At 36.6% G+C, this 26112-nt stretch overlaps 3 protein-coding genes across 5 annotated transcripts in view; 1 reads left to right on the plus strand and 2 right to left on the minus strand.

Annotated features, from left to right (window-relative positions):
• Nucleotides 1-6031, plus strand: part of LOC107043732 (protein phosphatase Slingshot) — a 39997-nt gene extending 33966 nt beyond the window's left edge. Inside the window, exons 8-9 of the mRNA XM_015265342.1 lie at nt 377-2030; nt 2489-6031. Of these exons, the coding sequence (XP_015120828.1) occupies nt 377-2030; nt 2489-3289 (2455 nt within the window). The 3' untranslated portion in view covers nt 3290-6031. The remainder of the gene's footprint in view (nt 1-376; nt 2031-2488) is intronic.
• Nucleotides 6032-6255: 224 nt separating this feature from the next.
• Nucleotides 6256-9452, minus strand: LOC107043715 (coronin-7-like). Its single transcript, XM_015265296.1, has 6 exons — nt 9217-9452; nt 8907-9130; nt 8248-8437; nt 7855-8056; nt 7473-7667; nt 6256-6414 (listed from the first exon to the last, which is right to left on the minus strand). Exons 1-6 carry the CDS (start codon nt 9450-9452, stop codon nt 6256-6258), a joined length of 1206 nt encoding a protein of 401 aa, XP_015120782.1.
• A 4033-nt stretch (nt 9453-13485) lies between these two features.
• Nucleotides 13486-26112, minus strand: part of LOC107043729 (RNA-binding protein Musashi homolog Rbp6) — a 385155-nt gene continuing 372528 nt past the window's right edge. For 2 of the 3 annotated variants that reach the window (XM_015265333.1, XM_015265332.1), the window contains 4 exons: nt 21554-21619; nt 19932-20203; nt 19641-19705; nt 13486-18399 (listed from right to left, as the gene is read on the minus strand). In XM_015265333.1, coding sequence (XP_015120819.1) covers nt 19664-19705; nt 19932-20203; nt 21554-21619 — 380 coding nt within the window. In that variant the 3' untranslated portion in view covers nt 13486-18399; nt 19641-19663. Of the gene's footprint in view, nt 18400-19640; nt 19706-19931; nt 20204-21553; nt 21620-21990; nt 22096-26112 lie in introns of all 3 variants that reach the window. The other variant, XM_015265331.1, reaches the window with a different exon arrangement.

The raw sequence follows: 26112 nt of genomic DNA on the forward strand, positions 1-26112 counted from the left end.
CAACATCAACACTCATTTTTATCTACGTTTTTATTTACATTAAATAAACCGCTTGATTAATGAAAAAGTTTCATTCAAATAAATCCCTTAATTTATCAATCTCCAGAAAAAATATCGAAATGACTAGAATGATTTTTTGAAGATGAGAAAATACTTGTCTTCAGTTATTCTCTCAAAAATCCAATTAATAAAAAAATTGACTAATTAGCAATTTTTTCTGTACTCGATTTGATAAAAAATGTAAATACCCCATTAATGAGTGAATTTATAACACTTCTAACACGAATTATCCATTCCGCACTAACGAAACCATTTTCATCAAAATAAATAAAAAAAAATCCCGATTTTCCAATAAATTGTCCCCAAATGCTTCCAGCGTTCGTCACATTCTCAACGTGACCCGTGAGATCGACAACTTCTTCCCAGGAATGTTCAACTACCTCAACGTAAGAGTCTACGACGACGAGAAAACAGATCTCCTGAAGCACTGGGACGACACCTTCAAGTACATCTCGAAAGCCCGAAAGGAGGGCTCAAAAGTCCTCGTTCACTGTAAAATGGGTGTCTCTCGTTCAGCCTCAGTGGTGATAGCCTACGCGATGAAGGCCTACAACTGGGACTTCTCCCAAGCCTGGAAGCACGTGAAAGACAAACGCAACTGCATCAAGCCAAACTCCTCATTTCTCTCACAACTGGAGACATACCAGGGAATTCTGGACGCCATGAAGAACAAGGAGAAACTCCAGCGTTCGAAGTCAGACACAAATTTAAAATCGCCGACACGTTTGCACCGTTCGAAGACGAATCCTGACGACGAGAAGACGCCCCATCCCATCCTGACGTCGTCCTCAGGGACTTACCTGAAGAAAAGAGGACAGAGGCCAAAGAGTTGGTCGCCCCACGTGGAGCTGCAGGACATTCTCCCCGCAGTGACCCTCTCCCAGTCCCTGGAGAACATTGACAAGACATCTGGAGTGGCACGAGAGGACTTGCTGAGGCCCCAGAGCAACCAGAAGCAGGGCAACGTCCTCTGCCTGATGCCCTGCCTCAACGGCCAGTCATACAGTGTCTCCCAGAACCAAATAGTCCACCTGGAGGGGTCAGAAACCCCAACGACAACCTCCAAGATCCCCAAGAAGTTCTCATACTTCAAAAAATCCCCACAGCGACAGAAACGTCGAGGTCTAGTTCTCAATCTCACTAATCAGTTTGAGGCAGCTGGAAGCAAGCCTGGCACCCCTGAGGACGCTCAGGGATCGCCAGAGGGTGACCAGAAGCCTCTCCAGAGGGAGAACTCCCAGAAGAATTCCCTGAATGATGATAAAAACGTTAAAATCATTCTGACCAATGAAATTAGCCAGATTCAGAGGGCAGAGAACGACTCTAAGAGGCTAGATGTATCACAGAAGTGGTGCAACACACCCAGGAAGCCCTCGAAACAGGAGAGAGCCTCGCCAACTGGTGGTGATAAGCAAAAACAAGAGCAGAAGGAGAAGTGTGAAAATTGCGAGAAGCCTCAGAAGAGAAAATTGAAGAAGGAGGATCCATTCTCAGCTCATGTGGACAAGGTTTTTGATAGAGAGGAGAGACGTGATCCCTCGAGGGAGTCACCGAGTCGTCAGAGCTCCTGGAGCTCGTACGATTCAGCTGTGGGATTGGATACGAGTGTTCACACGTCCTGGGGGACTTTGCCATCTAGGAACAGCTCCTGGGGGTCTTACGACATGAGGGGGGATCCCAGGGATCCACTGGGCTCGAGTGGACTCTTTCCTTATGACAGGGAGGAGATTCCCTGGCATCCGGGAACAGTCAAGAGGACGAAACAGAAGCTGGAGGAGGGAAATGTCAAGAGGGTGTGCACCCAGGTGGAGGATGACAAGAGGGATGAGGTGTCCAGTACTGATGGGATTCAGGAGGATATCATGGGGTTCAGGGGCTCACCCACTCTTGGGAGACGAGGGGGCGGCAAGGGAGAGGGGCTGGGGGAGGGCTCCAGGGGGATTGAGATCAGGGACAGCTTGAATCATCAGGTTGGTTGTGAGAATTTTAATTGGAGAGTTATTTTTGGTGGAATTGGGGTGGGGAGTGGGTATTGTTTGAGAATATTTCTGGGTCCCATCGATTATCAGCTTTAGGGAGTTCTGGGGGTGACGAAATTCGTGTGGATGATGAATAATTGGCTGGAATATTTTTAATATCTTTATTTTGAAGATCTTTTATTAATATTTTTCATCGATTTATGATTTTCTCTGGGGATACCCACGCAGTGTGGCCCATTTTCTGCTGAAATCCCCACATTTCTATCATTCAAACGTTAAATAATAAAATCAAATAATTTCAAGAAACTTCGATCAATTATTCATCAGTAATTCAAATGGAATTCCACCCAGAAAATGAAAAACATCATCATCAATCATCGTGAATTACAAATTTATCAACATAATCTCAGTTCTCCCGAAATAATTCTCTCAATCTTTAAATTCCCCAGGTGGACAGACTATCGACATCAGCGCCAGTTCCCTCCTCCCTCCTGGAGCACAATGCCCTGGGCACCCTGAGAACCTGCAGATCGGAGAGTGAGACCTCCAACCAGGTAGTGGACACCACCCAGTGCCCCTCGGTGAAGCACCACAAGATGATTCTCGAGAACTTGAACAACAAATCCAAAAGGTGTTTCCCCGGTGAGGACTCCCCGGAGGTGATCTCCTCCTCCTCGTCGTCGTCCTCCTCCTCCGAGGGTCACCGAGGTATCCCCGGCATCGTCAAGAACCTCAAGAAGGAGTTCGAGGCCAAGTCCACGAGGTTCGAGCGCTCCCCCGAGGGAACCGATGAGGAAAAGTGGTCCAGAAAGGAGGGAAAAACGAAAGTCAGAAGTCTTCCATCATCACCAGTGATTGCTCACAACGACGGAAAAATTCGTGGCAAGATGGAGGGGGAGGAGAGCCATGGGAAAACTGTCCTGAAGAGCAATGAGGACCTCTCGGTGAGGGTTCTCGTCGATAAATACGAGAAACCCGGGGTGAAGATGCGAGGGGAGGTGCATCCCCCTGCCAAGAGTAAAATTGCAACACATGAATTTGCCAGGCGATCAGCACCCGTTACCATGACCTCTGCGAGCTTCATGGAGGAGGGGGAGAGGGGGCGGCCGCCTGTTGGGGGGTGCCAGGGGGTCATTGCCACGGTTGTGGCGAAGGCTGCTAGCAAGAAGCAGCAGCAGCATGGGAGGACTCATCCACTTGCTAGGCTGCAGGTCAGGCCTAGGCTGGGGCCTCTGTATAATACTATGTAAAGGGGGGGGCAGGGTCTTTGTATAAGATACCCATGAGGGCGAATGGAGTTGATTGAGACTCGAGACCTCTTGATTTCAGTGTTTCCGTCGGTCGGGGTTGTGTTCAAAAATTAGAAAGGACTTCGAGGGGCGATGGAGTTTAAACGCGTGTTGAGGCGACGTTGAGAGCCCTCTGGAGGATAAAAACTATGAATTCTCGACCTAATGGGGATGGGAAAATGTGAAAGATGCCTCAAAAAATTTGTTCATTCTTTAAAAATTGAATGAAATTGATTAAAAATTATTGGAAAACGATATGTAATTTTAAGAAATGTTTATAAGTATGAGGTGGGGGCGTCGCCATCTTGGAAGCCTCTTGGGGTATCTAAACAAGATGGCGGCGCTATGATCTCATCTCGTATTTTTGAATGTCTATTAGAATTATTTGTTCTCTTTGAATTAATTTCAACTCATTTCATTCAGGTTCTGGGAAATGAATGAATTTTTAAAGTTATTTTTAAGATTTTTTCATCCTTGTGTGGCTGAAAATCACTTGGGGTTGTGTTGAAAAATAAAAAAGGACTTTGAGAGGTGAGGCAATGTTGACAGCCCTGTCAGCATTGAACAAAGGGGATGGAAAAGTGCGAAAGATGGCTCTAAAGATTTGTTCATTCTTGAAAAATTGAATGAAATGAATTAAAAATAATTAGAAAACGATATATAATTTTAAGAAATGTTTATAAGTACGAGGTGGGGGCGTCGCCATCTTGGAAGCCTCTTGGGGGATCTAAACAAGATGGCGGTGCTCACAACTGTCGCCCACCTCGCATTTTCGAATACTTCTTAAAATAATGTATACTCTCCAAATTATCTTCACTTTGTTTCATTCAGTTTGCAAAAAGTGAATAAATTCTCCACGTTATTCTCACTATTTTTTCATGACTTTTTGCACGAAAATTCACGACTCGAAGATTTCTCAAGTCCTTGGAGATGAAGATTTCATTGAATAAGGGAACAAGACGAGACAGGTATCTTATATTAAGAGTCGACTGTAAAATCTTCTAGACCCCAGACTCATGTCAACCAAAATTTTTAGAAAAAAAATCTGAAAGAGTTTTAGGTGTTCTTGAGAAAGGGGGTGGGGACTTACTGTCTGTGTGATCTCTTCAGCGCCATTTTATAAATGCACGAATACTCAAGTACAGAGGGTCCACACACTAAACAATTAATTAGTCAAGTGGAAAACAAAACGAGTCGCTCTCTCCGCAAAAAAATCCAAAATCGTTCTAGTGTGTGGATCAGGAAAGGAGAAGTAGCTTTCGCTTATGAATTTTTTTTCCCGATTTTATTCATTATCTTTTACTATTCACTGAGTCTCAATCCTTCACGTTAAATCGTTGGATTTTTATCGTTAAAACGTAAACAATTGGATTTAATAAATTAACAAGTTGAAATAATTCGTGAGCACTCGGTCAGGCTGTGAACGATACGTCTGGGGCTCGCACCACGTGATGAAAAATCCATAGATTATCTTTTAATTTCTCTAAAGTGAATGATAAAATTTTTTAGTTAAACCAAGAAATTCAATGAGACTCGAGTGATGGCAAAATGTGTGATTGAAGAATCGTTAAAAAAAACTTCAATTATTTATAGAGAATAATAATTGTGATCAGATGCACTTGGAAGTGCTCGTGCGAGCATATGTTAGTCTTTTTTTCAATTTTTTTAAGCTTCAAAAGAAGAAAAAAACGTGAGATTGAATGAAGAATTTTTCGTGTAAATAGGTACGAATGTGATTGTTATCACCTACTCTTTGTACTCCCTAGACTAATTATGATTGTCGTGAAAAAATGGCTTTCGTGTTGATTAAAAAAAACAAACAATTGTATAGATGTCCGTAGCAAAGAGTGAAAATGGAAAAAATGCTGAGTCGATTTAAAACATGACATTTTTTTTGTTTAAATTAATGAATTAGTGAAAATTGAACGACGTACAATCTTTCCTAAGAAGAGGTAGAGGAATATTTTTCGATGACATATCAAGATTCCTTTTCCTTTCTTTTTCTAATGAGAAAAAACATTTAATAAGAAATACAATTGAAGATGAATTTTGAGATAATTTAAGCACACATGGATAGATGGACTATATTTTACTACAAAAATTGAAGAACCTAATAATATTGACTTTTTTCAAAACCAAAAAAAATAACTATCCCTGTTGGGAGCAAAAAGGGCGTATCAGGAATGGATTTAGAAAAATTGTCTTGTGGAGAAAAAAAAAATTGAAAGAATCTGAAGATCGCCCTGAAGATGCGCCCTTTTGAACTCAATTACTACCTTTTTCGTACTCTGCAAAACAATTTTCTCTTTTTTGTATTTTTTTTCTCCCTTTGTTTTTGTTGTAATCACTTGAACAGACACTAATCGACTGCGTCTGTTGTCGACTGATTAGTTTAAGTAGTTTGTCGCAATTGAATTTTTTTCGATTTATATCGTTTCTCAATTCGTTTTAATTTTTTTTAATGAGACCCACCAATGAAGAGGAATAGGTAAAAATGGGATAGACCATTTCAAGTTGATTCTGCGTGTGTGAGGGGAGATATTGTTTCTCTGCCAAAGGAAAATGGAATTTAATAGAGTGGAGGGAGAATGAGATGGAGATGAGTGATGAAAAAAAATACCGTGCGTTGTTCTGTATAAATTTTGTACCATAGTTTGTATGAAATAAAGAAAAATGAAAATACATTGTTTATTGCTTGGAAAATAGTGGGGTTTTATTGGTGTTCACAACCTTTTGATTGTTTGAAAAAATTACTGAATATTCAATAAAACGCTCTAAACCCTATGAAATGAAATTATTTCGATAGTGTTATCTCAGGAATCTGTTTTTATTAAGTATTTTTGAATTCAGGGCCTTTTTCATTGGAAAATTATTCAGAACAAGTGATGATTTGAAAATACCAAACTCTCAAAACTCAACCTTCAATTTCAAAGATTTGCGTTGACTTCGAAGACGCTTTTGCCACAGCAGAAGGCGATCCTCGGTAGCGGAGGGTGTTTGAGGCTCCTCTTTTGCGGTTTGGAACTAGGAGGGCCAATGTCGATGCCGTAGACCCCTCCAGGAAGTTTTTTCACCGCAGATATTGTCTGTAAGGCGTCATAAAAAATTGCACGCGGCTGTATCTTCGATACAGCAGTAATTGTACGTGGACACGTCCATGGTCTTTCCTTCTTTCTCCAATTTCCTAGAAACTCCTCGAATTCCCTCGAATTTTCCGAAAACTTCTTGAATTCTCTCAAATTTTCTAAAAACTCCTTGAATTTTTTCGAAATTTCAAGAAACTCCTCGAATTACCTCGAAATGTCTAGAATTTTCTAGAATTCCGATAGATGGCGCTGCACATAAGGACCGTTACCCAAAATGACCCCCCATATTGAAACCATAGACGTATCCACGTCAATATCTACACTGACCTTACCACTGCACCAGATATTTACACTCTTTACTTTATACGATGTTAACTCTGTTTGCCAATCTACAACTGACGGCAGATCGTGCCGATCCGCCTTTTATAGGAAATTTTGAATCTAGAAATTTCTGCACTGGAATTTTCTATGACTAACAACCTGGCAGTATCTTACCGATCGATCGAAGCTTGGTAATGTATCGACAGTTAGCATCGCCGATAGATGGCGCGGCTGCATAAGCATTTATTTACCGAATGACCCCTCAAAACAGATCCGATCAATTGTATAGATCAATTATATTAATTATATTAATTTGAGCCCAAAAAAACATTCATATCTTGTCTGACATCTCTGCTACAAACTCTGGTCATCAACTCTGGTTTTCAGTTGAAATTGGAATTGTTAATTTACCCAATAATAGGAGTGCATTGATGATTTTTTCTCAACTCGCAAAAATCTTCAAACAATTTGCTACCGATTGGTTATAAAATTTTTTGGAAATAATGAAATAGGGGGATAACGCCTTTTTTTTCAGGGGTGATTTTTCAAAAATTTATTTTAAAAGTACTAACTAGCAAATGTTTTTTATCAGCTCGCAATTTTCTTCAAAACTACTTCAATGAGGAAAAAAATAAAAATTTGGAATATCTATACATGAGGGGCTAATTGATCGGATCTCCCAAAACGAAACCATAGTCGTATTCAAGTCAAAATCGCGGGAAATCATGGGTACTTACCGTTTTCGAGGTTAAATCGATGATTCTGAATAAATTAGAGTCACACCCACCGCAAGCAATGAAAGAGCTACCGATATATTTCCCAGCGTAGAGAAGGGACTCCCAGGGGTCCGGTTCCAATGTCGTTATAAGTTTTCCTGTTCTGTAGTCCCATAGTTGGATTGTATCTGTTTTCGACCACGCGCACGTGAGAATCTGCACGAAAAAATGACTGAATATTCAATAAAACGCTCTAAACCCTATGAAATAAAATTATTTCGATTGTTTTACCTCAGGAATATGTTTTTATTATGTGTTTTTGGACTTATGGGGCTACTTTCATTCGAAAATATTGAAGAAGAAGTGATGATTCAAAATCGGAAAATGAGGTATTTTGACTCACGTCTTTCCCATCTTGACTGATATCAATGCTATCTCCACAAATGTGAACTCCACTGATAAATCTAGAAGAGTGAGGCTCTCTAATATCCCAGAATTGTATCGTATCGTCCCATCCACCGCTGATGAATTCGTGAGGACATCTAGGATTGAAGCAAGCGGCGAATACTCGAGACCTGTGACCGTTCATCGTGTCTGGAGCATTGCTGCAATGAATAATATTTTCATTCGTAATATCGAGCAAAAATCCACTCCTCAACGTCATTATTCGAGAATTCAGGGCTTTTTTTAAAGGAAATAATGCCATTCTCATGAACAATGCCAGTGAATAGTGAATAATTGAGTCTTCATGAGCGTTTGGAATTTTTTTTCAGGCATTTTTCGCGGGTTCTTGTACCTGGCCTGTAATATTCGCTCTAGTGTCTTCGTCTCCTCGTCATAAACACACAACTTCGTATCGTCGCCGACAGTCACAAACTTCGGAAGTGTCGGGTGATAAGCGAGACCTAGGGTCTGTCTATTTTCACGAATTGTGTAGAGACAACGGGCTGTGGGGTAGTGCCAGCATTTCACACATCCAGTGACATCTGATGATCGATACATTGGAGGAATATCGTTGCGTATTATTAAGAGGCCGCGGGAGTAAAAAATGCGGGGAAAACTGCGCCTTAAATTCTACGGCGGAATTGCCATTTTATATTTTCCGCATGCAACGGGTTGAGGATGATCAGCAGAGGATAAATAATTTTGAGACATGTTCAAAAATACGAAGTGGGGGCACCGCCATCTTGAAAATCTCTTGGGGCGTCCAAGTAAGATGGCGGCGCTTACATCTGTTATCCACTTCGCATTTTCGAATGCTTCTTAAAATTATTTGTACTCTCCGAATTATCTTCAACTCGTTTCATTCACTTCCTAGAAAAGGAACAAATTTTCCAAGTTATTGCCGCATAAATATAAATATCGCAATCATGACAATAACTTGAACTATTTCCTGAACAGTTATCACTAAATAATAATATCATGAAATAATGATTATGAAATGAAATTAATTACAAGTTGCTGATAGGGTTTGAGTCACCGGAAGCGCCCCCTGAACAGGTCGATGTTTAATGGCAGTAGTTGCCCCAGGGTTCTGTTTCATTTCGTCATCCCTCAAAGTCGTATCAAATTTTCCAGTTTTTGTATTAATTAATCTGACTGTTCCATCGGCGAGACCCACCCCCAAGTGATCAAACGTCTCGGTGTAGGACAGACACAAAATTTCTTGAGTGCCTTCTCTTTAAATATCGAAACAGAGATCATGAATCATTGATGGATCAGTTGAACTGCTCAATTAGTTGTCTCTTCAGGTGATGAAACATACATCTGACTTACGACATTGATATCTCCATCCAGGAACAACCCCTGCTCCACCTCCGCAAGCCTGCTCGCCTCATCAAAATCTCCAGTCTGCAAATAAGCTTTTGTGACGGCATAACTGACTTTATGGGATCGCGATAATTTTCTCGAGGGTAATGTTGAGGTCCGGGGCATGGACTCTCTACTCTTAGAGGTGCTTGGGTGCATAGTCACTGCGGATGGCCTTATCGATCTCCTCATTACGATCTTGATTCAGAAAATAACAAGTAAAAGGTTCAAGTTGTAGATTTTGAAGATTAAAAAAAGTCGAGTTGTCGAAATGAAAATTGTTATGCAAGATCAGAGGTTGGGATGTGCCATAAATCTGGGAAACGTCAGGTTGCATGTATCTGAGAAAGATTGTAATAAAAGAAATATTGCTCACAAAACAAGAGGTCGAAAAAAATGATTCCAAAATGAATATTAATTTCCAAACTCTAAAACAATATTTTTTGGCTTTTCCAAATGATTTTGCTAAATATACGCCATATTAAAAGTATTAAATTATAAAAAAACTATTAGTTCTTGAACTATAAAATTCCATTCCTAAACTATCCCAAATTATTCCCAAATGATTGGAATTCGTTTCATCCGGAAATTGATTATTGCATTCTATATTATCAGCACAAATTTTTCATCAACTGCAGGTCACTATACATGCACGAATAAAAACGAAATCTCCCTTATCGCAGACGTGATGTCATTTTTTAAATTAGAAATAATACGTTATGTAGAAAATCAAATACAGGAATAATTAATTGGAGAATGGCGAATGAAAGAGACAAAGACACAATATTTTCTTTGAATTGAACAATGTCCATTATATTTCATATTTTATTCCCACATACACACGGCACGTTGTGAACCTTTTTTTTTTTCTTAAATATTAATAATATTATTCGCAATAATTCTTGTTGTTGTTTGTCATCTCATAATTAATAATTGATGATAATTAATCGTCATTCGCAAATATTCAACCAAGAGATCCAAACGATAATAAAACGTAATATGAATTCATTAGATATTTATATATGTATATTTTTTATAATAAATCATATTGTAATAATAGTATTATATCATATATTTATATGTACAGAGGGGTACAATATTGTTTATTCTTTTTGTTAATTTTTATTAATTTTTTTTACCTTTTTCAGTAATGTTTATATTTATAACCGCAATAGTTATTCCTCATTTCCTCTTGTTCTTGTTGTTCTTTGTATACATACATTATTAATTTTATCGTCGGCCCGTCATTGTGTCTTCATTAGTTTAAGTTTATCCACCTAGTCGTGTTTTCAGTAATTAATTATTATTTCACAGCTAGGTAGGAGCCATTATTGATTTTAATCCTTTTAAAAATTGTTTTTTTTAATTATTATTTTTCTTCTTTCCACTTCGCACTTGATCAAGCGCAAGCAGGGATGAGAGGGGTAGCCTCGCAATTTCTTTAGTTATGGATTACTCTATTCATTACTTTAATCAATTAATTCTTTCAAATTTTGTATTTCGATAATGGGCTGGCTTCATTATTTCATTTCATCAGCCCGTTTTTTAAAAATTAATCTCCCGCACATCACGTTTTGTAGCTTCTTACAAAACTTCCATTATAGTCTGGACCATTTTTTAATCGTTTTCAGTTTGAATAGAGAGTCGATTGCTGTCGATTTTGTGAATTAGGTTGGGATCACGGGAGATAATTATTTTCACGTGATCACACACGTCTTTAGTCACTTTATTAAAGCTGAGGGAAGTTTAGTTATTACTATTATATAGATTCTTTCCAGGGCTGGGCACTATTTCGTATTTATCTATATACTCTTCTTGTCAACTGAGATAAAATAGATAATTTATATTTCTTGCCGACGGAATGAATAATAATCGGCTAGAGTCACGGAGGCTCAATAGTTCTCGGATACGCATGTGTTCCAGTTATGGAAATATTCTGAATAATGAAATTAAATAATTTAAAATAATTTCGATGAGTCATTTCAACTAGTATCATTTCATTAATGATATTTGATGACTATAAATTAGCAATTAGTCACGAATATTGTAAATGTTGATTTAAATTCTGACCAGCTCTGGATTCTTCAAATGTTTTATCAATATTGCTAGTAAATTTTATCTTATATTTATGCTTTCATTGAGAATCGCGCGGTCGTTGGGGTTTCATTAATCAAAGAAAGTGATCGATCACGTTGAGAATCAATTATGTAACCTCGTGCTAACGTATTTCAATCCAATTGTTTTCTTCTTCGTAATTTGACGCTTTTTAGAATATATTTCTTCGACCCTCGGCTCTCTCTTCAAATGTTGGACCTTATTTTATATATTATTTTTTTTCAACTTTTTCTTATTTTTTTCATAAATATTCTGTACAACGTTATAATTATAAATCATTCATATTCTCTTATGAAGTAGACTTATCAGTTATTTCATTATTATCGGTAGTGTAAAATTGAAACTTTACGTTACTTACGTAAGTAGATAGATTACCGTTTTTTTTTTATTCTGTTATTAATGTTTTCTTTCTTAATCTGTCCTCTCCGCGTCATTCGGCCTCTCGAATCCGGCTTTTTTTCATTCTCGTCGGCTCCTCATACGCAATACATCATTAATTTATTTAATATGTCACTATACGTATTTGTATTGTTGTATTTAATTCTTTTTATTTCACTTTTACGATTAGTAAGAATATGTAAAATTGGTATTATTTCTTTTCTTTCTTCCTTCATTTTGCGTCTGCAGTATTTCTTCAATGATTTTTTTATTTCTCTTATATCATCGCCTCAGGGTTGAAAGGGCGTATGTTTTTTCATTCATTTCCAATCGATGCATTTATGCTTCTGATGAATTTTTTATTTGACGAAAAAAATTATACGTGATAAAAGGGCATATCTGGAGATGATCAATACTAAAAGGGCGTATGTCCGGCACATATAACCCTTTGATTCCAACATATTTTTTCACGAATTCAGTGGAAAAAGGGCAATTTTGAAACTGATTTTATTAAAATGAAAAGGGCGTAAGTGTGGACATACGCCCCTTTCGTTCTGAAGACCGGCATTTCTGGAGATACGCCCCTTTTACCCTACGACGACGAAATGATCATAAAAATGGCATAATTCTTCAATTATTCCGATGTTTCTATCGCCGCGTTTGTACCGTCCACAATTTAATGTTTTTATCTCATCATTCACGCTTTCATCATTTAATTTACATTTTTATGAAGGGGAGGAGGGGGCAGGGGGCGTTGGTGTCCATTTGCATTAGGCGCTTAATCAGACGGAATCAAAGGAATTGCATAATAACACGAAAATAAGTGATTTTAATAGAGAATTATTATTCAATTTTTCGCTCATGCAAATGATAATTAATTAATGAATTAATTCGTGAATGTTTAGTCGGCTTCCACTCTCTCTCCGCCGTTCGTTCCTTAATTTAACATCTTATAGATCACTCTGATATGTGAACGATTGAAACAAAGGGATTTTCTCTTTTTTTTTATTCGAATTGAAATCATTAATTGAACACACATGTCCGATAATTTTTTTTATTTCGACGGTACACGAATCACGGCATCGATCCATTTATTATTTTCACGGGAATAAACCTCGGATTATTAATCTAATTGTTTAGTTATTGAAGCACGTGTGTTTGCGTCAGATAAAATTCTTATGTACAAATTCATCATTTTATGAGTTACTTTGGGTTTATTAGATTATGCAAAAACAAATGTTTATGGTTATTAATTTGAAATTGTAATTGTTCAGTGATGAAAATTGAGGTCTTCTGAGCGATAATAAATTAACATAATAGGTGATAAGAGAAGTAATGCCACCTTTTGGAAACTCTAACCGATTTTTGAAGCTATTATTTGGTTAAAAAATTGTTTCAACAATTTAACGTGAATTTTAATCTCTGCGCGATTAATTGAATGAATAAAATCACAACTCATGTCATTCGTTTATTTATTCATTTATTTATCTCATGGGGTCCACGTGTAATTACCAATTGTTTATATTCATGTTATATAATTATTTCAACGGGCGCCCGATTATAATATCTATTTACAAATATTGCATTTGTTTATCTTCATTCCATTCTTTAGCGACGATTTAGAAAATGAAAAAAGGAAAAATTGTTAAATAATAACGAGATGGTATTTTTTTGTAATGACAATAATATTATTATGATTTATTTTATAATAAATTCAACAGAAAAGAAAATGATAAAACAAGTATTTTCATATAATAATGAAAAATCAGACAAATAATAATTAAATTTTAATTAAATAAAATACGCTGGATCGTGCGATCGTATACTGATCGGTTTTTCATCGTTTCGCCATTTTCTTGATTTTTTTTTGTTAATTTTGTTCAATCGGAGAATTGTACATTCTCGACGATAAATGGCGGGTTAATTTTTCCTTTTAATTAATGGTCAAAAATTGCCTATCTAGCCTATAATCCACTCGGTTCTTCTCAACTTGTTCGTTATTTTTAATTATTCTCTTCTGTTCCTTCGACTTTTTATTTTCTCACACATACAAAATTCATTCACACACTCACAGTTTATTAATTATCTCACAAAAACGTGACGAATAGTATTCGCACAACAATCTCACTCTCATTATTTTTCATATCGTTTTGTTTTTCTCATCTCGTGTTTTTGTCTCTCAATTTTTTTTCCATTTTCCTCGAAGAAATTCACACTGTTTAGAACGTCTTTGTAAACATAAATATATAATAAATATATTTATTCATATGCCGCGAAAATTGGCCGCAATATTCTTTGTCCGTGTCAAAATCATTGACTATCTAGACTTCACTATTTTTAATTTATTCATTTCTGTTATACTCTAATCGACGCTGTTTTTTAAAATTTCCTTTTAGATCAAGCCGTGACAATTAAATTACAATAAATGTGAAAATTTGTGATTTCGTTAATTTCATTTTGGGCTTTTTTGGCGAACGGCGAAGCAAAGGTGCTGATGATTACTCATTTTTGCAATGTTTGTTTGCTTTTTTCTCGGTTTGTGTGCTCGTGTGCCTATGAAAAATGCTATCATCATTAATTTAATCTTTTGCGGATGAGATTTCTCTCATTGTTTTTAAAATTTCAATTTTTTCGACGAATTTTCCCAACTCTTGTGAAAGGATAAACATAACCTGAAACAATTGATTCTCGGTAGCATTTTGTGACCAGAGCTGGGCACTACTTCATGAGAATCGAATGAAAATACAATTTCAAATGGATCTTTCAACTTGACTATTTGTTTATTTGTCTTTCTGAAACTGTTTCACGACTGCAAAATAGTAATCAGTCCCGAATATTTCGCATGGCATTGTTTGTCCCAGCTCTGTCGTCAACACATCAGCACCCACTTTGGCCAGAGAGACAATGATAAAATGAAAATTATGAAAAATTTAAGAATATCGTTCATTAGAATATCTAATTACTTGAAAAATCAAAGATTAATTGAAATATCTCTCCGAGCATTTCAAAATAGTCCCTCGTCACTTCGCAATTTTCTCTTTGAATTGGTTTCTCGTGTAATTATGTTTAATTAAATATGTAGTTTATAATATGTTGGGTTTCCCTCGCTTTTAAATTTTTTATTTACTATCGTATATGTATAATATTTATATATTTATATAGAATCGAGGGAGAGGAGGCGAGACGGAATTTTGCTGTGACAATTTTTCCTCTATTTTGTTCTCAATAGTTCTCCCGTTTTCATATTTTTTAAAATTATTTATTTCCAGCGTAAAAAAATCGCAATAAAATTTATGATTTTTGTTACGATTTCAGTCACGAGCGAAATTCCATCACGTCGTCTTCCCCCGCAATTTTTTATATGATCGGTGATCCAAAAAATTACAATACAATATTATATCAGCATTCATTTGTTTAAAACATCAATAATTATATACAAATGCATAAAACAATTTCATTTTCTTTTATATTTCTGCCCCCATTTTCGGTTATCAATTGGTAAATCAACTTAGTCTTTAATTCATATATAATGTTAATTGATTTTTATTAATTATTTTTTTTAATTTTTGCCATTCTATATTCATCTCTCACGCGTTCAAGTATTTTTTGTTTCTTTAAAATTGATTTTAATTATTTTGTTTTGCCGGATATAGTCATAGACGTAATAATTCAATAGTTATTTTTATCATTATATATAAACTTATGGACTGTACTCGTATTTTTCCTCTTTGTTTGTTTACACTCATTGCCCGTCCATTTTGCCACTCCATCGTTCTCATCTCTCAATTAATAATTGATCGTTAATTGTTGGTTATAATGCTTTATATATATTTTGTTTTATTTTTCGAGGCTGTGGAGAGCCTCAGATCGCCCGAAAAATGTTACAGCGTTTTTTTTCTTTTATTTCTAACGTGTTCGTTACATTTTTTGAAACGTTATTTTTGCATCAATTCGTATAATCTACGAATTTTCAGTGTTTTATTTTTAGTTTGTTTCATTGAGCTGGTGTTATATCCTTGTAGTGTTGCTTTATTATTAGCCCTCTCGTCCTCTCCAATTTTCTTTATTACATTCACCTTCAATCACTCACTCTTCCCCCTTTTGTTTTAATTCATTTAATTGCATCTGGCTAAAATTGTTGCTACTTCTCATCAGTTTTTTATTTGCTTATTCTTGCTTCATTCATTTAATTAACAAAATTAATTGCTCTTGAATTAATTGCGAAGCTATTTAGAGGTTTCCTTTTTTGACGGTAAAAGAGCGCCATCTTTATATAATATTTATATATTTATTTTTTTTCCTTAATTTGTAAATATATTTTATTTCTTATTCGTTTTATGGTAATTTTTTTTTATCTTACGGATGTTGTTTTTTCTTCTTTTCCTTCTCGTCGCAGGCGGAAACAAAGAGTTAAAAATTCGACGCCATTTTGTTCGCTGATGAAAATCATTGAAAGTAATTGGTAATTAACGGAAGCTGAGACCCTTGCAGAAACTTGATTTCTCGTATTTTTTTCTTATTATCCTTATCCGGAGACACTTTGTTTTTACGTGAGTGTTTTCGTGTTTTTTTTTAATGTGTAAATCAATTTTCTTGGATGCCAAGTGCTTTTTTTTGGTCCAATGTATAATTTTTCTTTTATACACGCATTTTAGTTAGGTTAGCCACCGGGACGTGGCGGCCATTTTGTTGTGAATTCTTACTGCAAGAATTCTTATTTTCTCCTTTTCTCATCGAATATTCAATGTATTTAATCCAGTTTTATTTCATCCACTGGCTAATGTTGACAGTTGAATTGACACCAGGCAGAATTTGCCCCATCCCCTGCACAATTATTTTTCACGACAAAATGGCCGCTGTCTCGTCGTCGACAGATACGCGTCCCCAGGCATTACACATTTTTCTTATTATTTTTACCCTGTTGTTGAATACAATATAACCGTTTTTTTATCATAATTCATCATACATATATTCACATTATAATAATTTTATTTGAAAAATTTAATAATAATAGTCGTAATAAATAGTTAATAATTGCGTCAACAAAAAACAAGATATCTCGCAACCGCCATATTTCTTTTCTCACGGTTGCATCATTTTTAGATCTTAAAACCTAACCTAAGGAATTTAAGTTTTCACTCTCATCGAGCAGCTTTCCCCAGCAAATTAATCGTTTCATCCTCATTGCAAGTGCTTTGTGCAATTGAAAAAAAAAATGGCTTGTCTTTTTCCTTGAAATCATAGTGTTGGGTATTGAAACCATGTTTAATGTGTCTCCGTATTATCCTCCGTGACTTTAACCACTGGCATATCAGAACAAACAATGACATTTGAAACAAATCAATTATGTATCGTGACTGGATCAATGCAAACAAACTCATCATTCTTCAGTATTTATATTCTTCGCGCGCGTGTGGTAGTGAGGTTCCAAGAGAAAGTAATCGATAAATTCATTCATATATTTATAGACCTTTGTTTTTTCGTTATATATAGTGCCAAAAAATGTTCATTCCAATGAATAGGAAGACCACCTGATTTTTTTGTGTGTATTTGTCTGTACCATTTTTGCAATAATTTCTCTTCACAATACAAATAACATTAAAAAAACATTGATTCCATCATTTATCTGCACTTCCGGGAAGGAAAAGTGAGAATTATCAGGGACGAAAAATGGGTACCGAAATATAATACTCCCAAACACTGAAATATTACAATAATACAATTCAATTTTTCGAGTCATTCAGATTCACATGAAAGAATCCCGGGTGCTAAAAACATTGTAAATGAGTAAAATTTAATGAGTTAAAAAAAAAACAATGAAATCGTTAAAACTTTAATTGTTCTCCTTTGTTCGTATGTGTGTTGGTATTTTCATCCTCCCTCTCATCATCAATAATAATAATAATAATTATTCATTTTTTTCATTCTTAAGTCCTAGTGTTTCATACGTTGTCTATTTAATTATCAATTATTTATCATATATATATATTATAGACTTAACCGCTTAATTATTTAGCAATTAATAATTATTAATTTTTCTTGTTATCAATATTTTTTTTTTGTTATTTTTATTTATTATTCATTAATGTCGGAGAACGGGCGTGCGCGCAAATATATATAGAATTATATATATTTTTTAATAATTTTTTTGTTTGCAATATCCTGTTATGTTATTTCTTTTTTCATATTTTATGACAGACGCGACGTGTGATGTGTGGTGCCTGTGGTGCTGATTCTCTCTTCCCTCTCTACCGTTATCTTCAATCCCCCTCCGCTCACAAATGCTCTCTGAACATTTTGTATTTTTTGTAATTTTTTTTTCGCATTTTCCATTGTTTTTTTCAACCTTCATCTTCAACAGCTGCTCATCATTGCTGACTGGTGTTCTGGTCCATGAATCATCCGATCATACTTCGCTGCATTCACTCCCGGTGGATGTAAGCCCAACCGGAAACGATCCACTTTTTTAGAAAAATTCCACTCGCTTACCCATTGTTATTTGGGGTTCGTTTTTTTCAATGACTTTTTTTGAAATATTTTTTTTGTTCAGAGGTTGACGTCAAAGGGTAGAGGCTGAAAGGCGTCTTCCTCGTGTTGCTCGTTGTGCCATCAGTCGATCCTGCCGCGCTGTGCCCTCTCGTCCATCCTATAAACAAAAGTGTTTAAATATTTGCATGATAATAATACAATTGACTCTCTTTATAAGATACAAGTCTCACAGCGTGCGCTCGCACACCTCTAAGACGTGAGAATAGACGAATGAGATGATAGACGGAGTCAGGAGTGACAGGCTTTCGGGATATTTGCGTGACACAACTTCCGAGAAATTACCTCATGCTGTAGGAGAGGGTGGGGTAAAATGGATACTTTTGACTTTTTTTAAAAAATATTCATAACTCATTATTCATAACCGATGTACCGTTTGAGCTCAGTCTAAGCTCATCACAAAGAGGAATCATTGTTCTTTCAATTGAAAAATAAAATTATTATATTTCATGAACAATTCAACACGTCGTGAATGTATCAAAAAAAGTCAAAAGTGTCCATTTTACCCTACCCTCCCCTATATGTGGGTGTTTTCGCCAATTATTGATATGGTTTTGTACCTTCAAAAATTTAATTTTGTTGAGGCTTCTTATATGGCTTTCTTATCATTCAAAAGGTCTCAAAAAATTTTTCCAATTTTTTTCAAATTTTATTGTGCTCACAACGTTAATTTTTGAATTTTGTGAGTTTTTGACAAAATTGTGCGATTCACCACAGGTCAATTTTTTAAATCGGGTTTTTAATATGTAGTTGAAATGAGTGTCTTTAAAGTAAGAAATCTATGGCCACAGTTTTTTTTGACATGGATACGTCTATGTTTCTATTATGGGGAGCATTTCGGGAAAAAGTCCTTATGGTTCCTTATCGATAGTGGCGCCATCTACCAGAATTCTGGAATTTTCTATAAAACTCTAGATTTTTTTAGAAAATTCGAGAAAATTCTCTACGTTTTATAGAAATAAATTACAATTGTGAGGGCTCCTTAGCACTGTTCGTCAAAATACCGACAATTAGTTATTATCAAAGATACAGCCACCCGCAGATTTTTCTATTAAAAAAGAGTTACCATAAGGGTGTAATGCATCCATCAGCCCCTCAAGACACACGAGGTTATGTTTGAAACTTTAGTATCTTATATAAAGAGTCGACTGTAACTTGCCCCAGCTCTTCATTTGATGAACCAGATATGCATCGAAAACATCGAATGAACCTTTCCATTAATTTCAAACCTCAAAAATCCGACCGACCCTCCAGCAAGAAGCTATTGTCGCAACGACAGAAAACTTCCGTATTCATAAAACAGTTGACGAAAAAAACCCATAAATCTCGTGAATTACTCACATGTTATTAGGTCTTAACAAGGCTCAATGGTAGCCATTAGTAAACGCCGCCGGTATCAGGGGACCCTGGAACATCAATAAGCCCAACGTAAACAAAACGTCATTATTACATCCTCAAATATGACAAACCACTAAATTCATAAAAACATGAAAGAAAAAGGTGACAATAAAAACAGTTTAGTACCGTTAGTAATTGCGTCAGTATAAACCAACAACAACAAAAGGAAAATAATTCTGTCATTATTCGTGAGAAAAAAAAACAAATCAACAATTATGACGGAATTTCACTTACAGGACTGTAGTTGAGCGGTGCGCGGGAAACGGCAATGGCGGGAAACGCGGTGGTTGGGGGTTGTGGACTGGCCGCTGCCTGGACGTAGCTTGCAACAGCAGAATCCGCTGCTGCGGCTGCTGCAGCGGCTGCTGCACTCGAACTGTACATGTCAATGGGACCGGGTGAATTTGCAGCGGGAAAGGAGCGCCCCTGTGGACCACCATGGCCACCGGCGCCGTGTGGTGAGGCTGGTGGAAATCCAGCTTGCGCTGCTTGGTAGTTGTTCATCACTGGAAATAGTTAAACATCAAATACCTACATTCATCCACGAATTTTCCTCCATGTCATTTATTTTCATGTTTTTTTTTTGACGCTGAAAATAGAACATTTTTGTACGCTGTGAAAAGCCAATCTTACGGCCTAGGACGCAAAATTTAGTGTGCGCCAATTTCTCTTGGAGTTCGCAAATGTATTTTTATCACATTTTTACGTGAATCATTTGGCGGATGTCTAATTGGGTCTCAAACATGTATTTTACGTCCTAGGCTGTAAAGTACGGCTTTACGTCCTGGACGGTTAAACTGCTGTGGACTGAAACACTAGCTACGAAAGGGTACTGTTTGCCGAAATTGATACGAGACTATTTACGCCCTAGACCGTAAAGTACTCCTAGCGGCCGTAAAGTACAACTTTACGTCCTAAGCCGTTGAAATACAGTTGGTAATCAACCCTGCTGTCACAGAATAAAACTTCACACTCCAGTACATAAAATGAAAAATAAAATGAATTCCGTAGCCCTCCCAATCTCTAACAACTCCGAATATTAGTTGTGTTAAAAATGAAAAAAAGCATGCGACAAACACTTCACAAAGGGAAAAAAAATCCAATCGATTTGCTGTTGATTTTCGCAGCACGGAAAAAGTTTCCCAAGAATTCACCCCCCCCCCACCCAGAATTTATCGTGTGGGGTATAAGAATTTCAAACTTGCTACAGTACCTCCAGGAGAAAAAAACTGAAGAGAAATTCTCGGCGCCACATGATGACAAACCGAACGGCGTGGCGTACAATCTAAAAACCCATTCAGCTTTTAAACTCTCGACAATGGGCCGAGAGCGGTTACAAAGTTTTCCGCAACGTTGCCGGCTCTCTTCCTCGCTCCCCCCCTTTCCGCCCACCCCCCACTCCATCATACTGCGTGAACATAGGTGTGTGTGGGATGGGCCCGTAGGGCGCGCGCGATTCAAAAGTTTGATTTATTTGAAAGGAGATTGCGGACGGCAGGGGTTGGGGGATATCGCGGTTGGATTCTTCTCTCAAGTGGGGAAAGGGAATAAAAAGAAGGAGAAAAAAAAGATGAAAGGGAGATGGAAGTCGCGCATAGCCGAGGGCACAGTGTCCCACATACGGTCTAACCCGGGCAAAACGTCTTCTTCGGAGTCTCTCCCGGATGAGAGATTCATCTCGAAGCTCTCCAGAGGGCGCACTCCCCGGCCCGTGCATACACATTTGTTTTTTTTTAAATTTATTTTTGCAGGAAATCATTACGTGAAAAACTTGTGCCGTGCACGAGAATCAACATTTTCTTTTTTGTAAACGAGAACAATGGAGACATGAACAGAGAAAAGAAGTGGAGACGTACCAGAAAGAGCTTGCGTGAGCAAGGGCGTGTTGTTGTTGGGTGTGAGTTGTCCGTTGGTGAGATCCACTGAAACATAAATCTCAGATTTACAACTGTACATTTTAATTAATTTTTGTTTCGATGAATGCAACTTTTTGGGAATTGAAATTTTAGTGATTTTTTGTTCATTGCCGGTTGGAATCGACTCTATTCGCTTCATCAGGTGGTTAATCACGGGTAATTGTGATGGATAAAATAAAAAATAGGAGATGAAGAGGTGGCAGAAATGTATGAAAACGATGTGAATTCCCCTCAGCTACTTGTTTCAATTAATTTTTAGTACTAATTCATAACTATTAGAGATGTCATTTTCCCCATGATAATTTCCGGTTATGTGATGTTATAGATATTATTAATAGGTAGACTACTGTCATTTTCATCTAATCGAGACTTCATACATTTCTTCCGTAGTGCACTCCGGTGAACGTGCTGGATCGTTGTCTCCGAGTAACCACGGCCCCCACTATCGCCCCCAGTACCATGGTAATACACAGCCGGCACTCCTGACATCCAATAAAGAACAAATAAACTGATAATGAAGGTAAGATAAATCATAATGGCTGAGGTAAAAATTTTAACATGTCCAATTTTTTTTCTCATTGATTTTTTCATCTCGTTTACTCTGAAAATTACTTAATGAAAAAAAAAAAATGGGAATTTCCTATGGACGAGGTTAGGAAAATGGATTTTAGGAAGTTACTAGGTAGAGGGAAATATCCCTAGGGTGGCGGGTGATAAAATGGGTTGGTAATGCTGTAAAAACACCTGTTGCTGCACAACATTACGGGAATCGATTGAACAATGGAGTTTTTTGAGGGCAACGTAATTTGAGGCATTCAGAAAGAGTTTATACGGAGGTTAATTATTCTAATTTCTCGGAAAAATGATTGCAAAAAATTATCAGGGAAAAAATGCCGGATGATAAAATGGGTTGGTAATCCTGTGAAAACATCTGTGTCTGCATAGAATCATATAAAATGATTGAAAAATTGAGTTGAAAAGAAAAATGAAGTTAAAAAATGAAGAAAAAGTAATGTATGATGATCAAATTTTATTCCACGTTGGAGACATTTTACTCTACCAGCGCGGTAATTTTTATTTTTATCAGGATAAAATTTCTCTAACGTAGAATAAAATTTGACCATCACGTATTAATTTTTACTAAATTTCGGGGTAGAAATGAGGAAACGATGACTCATGATACACTTTTACAGAACAGTAGGATAATTTTCATCAAAAATATCTCTCCGTGTACGAGAAATAAATAAATAAAATAAAAAAGCAACAAAACTGTCTCAATTTCTTGGCTAGTTAATTAACAATTTCGACATCAGGATTTTAATTGAACAGAATAAATAAGCGAGAATAACTCTCCCCTATAGTATATCCCTCCCCCTAACACTGATATCACCCGATTGAAGAGGGACGGCGAAACCAGGGAAAAGAGAAAAGATACGGATAAGGATATACGTTGAAGAGGCCTCGCGAGAACGACTGGGAATAAAAGCGGATTACCGTCCAGTAACTTTTGTTAGCCTCGGGGATAAGTCCGTAGGAGGGAAGTGCGACGAAGAGGAAAAAAAAGGAATCAGTGGCTAAGGACATAAAAACAACTTGGGTCTGGTAGCAAAGCGCACACGGGATTTCACGTGAGAAATAATAAAAATCACGATCTCAAGTACAAGGAGAGATGGTACAATAAGAGGGTCAGGCCTTCGGCTGATGGCGTCGCGTGTATCGTGAAATCTTCGATCAGATAGAGAAAAAAATTGTTCTGCCCTTTGACCCCTTGACCTTTGAAATCAGTATCCCCTCAAAATTTCCAGAGCTTCAAGAAAAAACCCTCGATCTGGCAAAAAATAAAATTTTCAATAACCTTTGTTGATTTGAAAAACGATGTCTTGAATGGACAAAAATAAATAGAAACAATTGTTATTCTGTCCTTTGACCCCTTGACCTGTGGAATAGAATTTTCAATAATCCTTTTTTACTAAAAAAATGAGTCTGAGGGCATGAAGTACACGTCAAACAGTTTGAGGATTGAATAGGGAAAGAGAAATAAAAAAAATTGTTGTTCTGCCCTTTGACCTTTGACAATTGAAATCAGTGTCCTTCTAAAATTTCCCGAGTTTCAAGAAAAAATTCTCCATCTGCTGAAAAAATAAAATTTCCAATAAACTTTTTTTGCCCGAAAAAATGAGTCCGAGGGGATGTCGAACACGTCGAGCGTTCTGGGGATTGACTAGAGAAAAGGAAATAGAATGTCCGGATGTCACGATATGTCACTTGTCTATGCAACTTCGAGCCCTCGTTTTTTGGCGAAACTGTTGTATTTTATATCCGGAAATGGGGGAGGAAGACGTAATGGGGGGAGATAAATGAGGGATGGCTCTTGTTGTCGAGGGGTGGGAGAGAGACGTGTGTATGTGGAATGATGTAGGCCAAGAGTTCATCTATTTCGAGTATATTTCACAGCTGACGTAAAAGCGATCGAGACTGGTGGATAAGAGAGTAAAGTTCGGCCGGAGGGGGAGAGGGTGATGGACAAAATACGGTGGGATACCGTCGGCCACGATTGGTCAAGTGGATCTCAACTATCATCTCTTGGGATATAAAAAGGAGATGTGCACCGTTTGGGTTAGACGTTCATTACATATATTTTTATCGGGGGGTAGTTGGCTTGCGATGAGGGTTGGCAATGGGGGATTTTTCGATTGGGGGAGCACGGAGAGACCATTGAAATATAATTGTTTTGGACTGGAATATTGAGAATTTTGAACGGGGGAAAGAGAGAGATTACACCCAAAAAAATGATTTATTTGAAACAAATGGAGTTTATTTGAATCAACTAAATAAGTTTTGTTAAATAGTACGAAATAGAATATTTTTTCAAATTGAAAACAAATTTTTATTTGCCGTTTTATTTATATTGAATAAATATTTTCTTATTATTAATAAATGTTTATTTGATCCAAATAAATCCTCTATTAATAACAAATAGACATTTTTCTTATTATAAGAAAACTCTTTGAGATAAACAAATAGTTCACTTGATTCAAATAAACAATTCATTTAAATGAATAAATTTTTTTCTCGGATTAAATAGAAGTTCTATCTGAAATAAATGAATCCTGTCTTTGATATAATTAAATTATTTTTATCGAAACAAGTCACCAAGTTTATTCATTTATAACAACTACTTCTTTGAAATAAGAAAAAAATTTCAAATAAACATTTCTATTTGATTCAAATCACCCATTTTTTTGGGTGTAGCGAGTGCTCAAGTGTTTCACTCATCGTTCGCTTTTTGCTAGGATCACGCCGATTTACTCGCGTAGAGTGATGAGGGGAGAGGGATGATGGGGATTGTTGCAAATGGAGGAGCATGAAGGGATCATCGAAATATAATTGATCAGAATATAATTGTTTTCAAAGAATAGAGGAAACACTGAAAACAAAACGAAAGAGTCGTTACGTGGGCAAATGAACGTGATGAAAGTCATAATACAATTGTTGTTAGCCAATGGGGGTTGATTTTTCAGTTGCAGATGATCGTGTGATGGACGGATTGAATGATTTTAGTATTCAGAATTTTTAATTGTTAAAAGAGAGAGAGAGAGAGATTAGCGAGAGCGAAAGTATTTCACTTATCGTTCGCTTTTTGCTAGGATCACGCCGCGTCATTCCCTGTCTCTTTTCTCCTTTGAATATTCAAGTTTGCGATTGACAGTGATCGGGAAGGGCAAAAAGGTTGAACAGAGGACATTGTTTCAAAATACTACACGCGTAATTCTGTATTCCACTAATCTAACTGCTGTTCTAGTACTAATGAGTAATTTTACGACGTTCATGGTCAGTGTTTGTATAGCACTTTGACATTATCTAGGTATTAGGCAATTAGTTCTAGCTTCTTCCTCTCAACGTTCATATGAAAACGTCTTGATATTTACGGTTACGCTCACACACATGAGGGAATCATACGAAATCCACTCTCACTATTTCTACGGACTATTCTAAACTCTCACAACTCCTCGTCTCACTACTATTTCTCACTATGAGCCTTTAATTGTTTACAAAAATAAAATTATATAGACATCGACACAAAATGACGATAAAAAATATATTCAGTACACAATGTTATAAATATTACTTCGATATTCTGATGTTATTTCATCTGAAATATTGTCTAATTTTATACGGAAACAAATAATTTCAATATTCAACACAACAGCATCACTACTGAACTCTCTGGTAATCTAAAAACCAAAATTTTTATGAATTTGGAATATCTCTAATATTCACTACGACGACATAATTCAGATTAAACTCTTGTCCACTAATATTGGGTTTCATTATTCTTCTGATATAGTTCTTTTAAAGTTAGATTGGTAGATATTACTCGCCGCTAGGTGGCTGTGGCATCATCAGGACAGGCTCTTCCCTCTCATTACTCATGATTTATTTTCTGGCCGACGACGGACCTCTCCGTTACGCTCTTCCTCGTTTTCAATATTTTCATA

Source organism: Diachasma alloeum, unplaced genomic scaffold, assembly GCF_001412515.2.
Source record: "Diachasma alloeum isolate Michigan unplaced genomic scaffold, Dall2.0 Dall_scaffold_00622, whole genome shotgun sequence".
NCBI lineage: Eukaryota > Metazoa > Arthropoda > Insecta > Hymenoptera > Braconidae > Diachasma > Diachasma alloeum.

Bases quoted from the DNA above. Each gene is read 5' to 3' on its own strand.
- LOC107043715 (XM_015265296.1), bottom strand. From the start codon at position 9,452: ATGAGGAGATCGATAAGGCCATCCGCAGTGACTATGCACCCAAGCACC. The intron at 9,131-9,216 runs GTATGTTTCATC...CGATATTTAAAG, and splicing joins ATCAATGTCGTAAGTCAGAT to AGAAGGCACTCAAGAAATTT. The intron at 8,057-8,247 runs GTACAAGAACCC...TATTCATTGCAG, and splicing joins GAGCGAATATTACAGGCCAG to CAATGCTCCAGACACGATGA.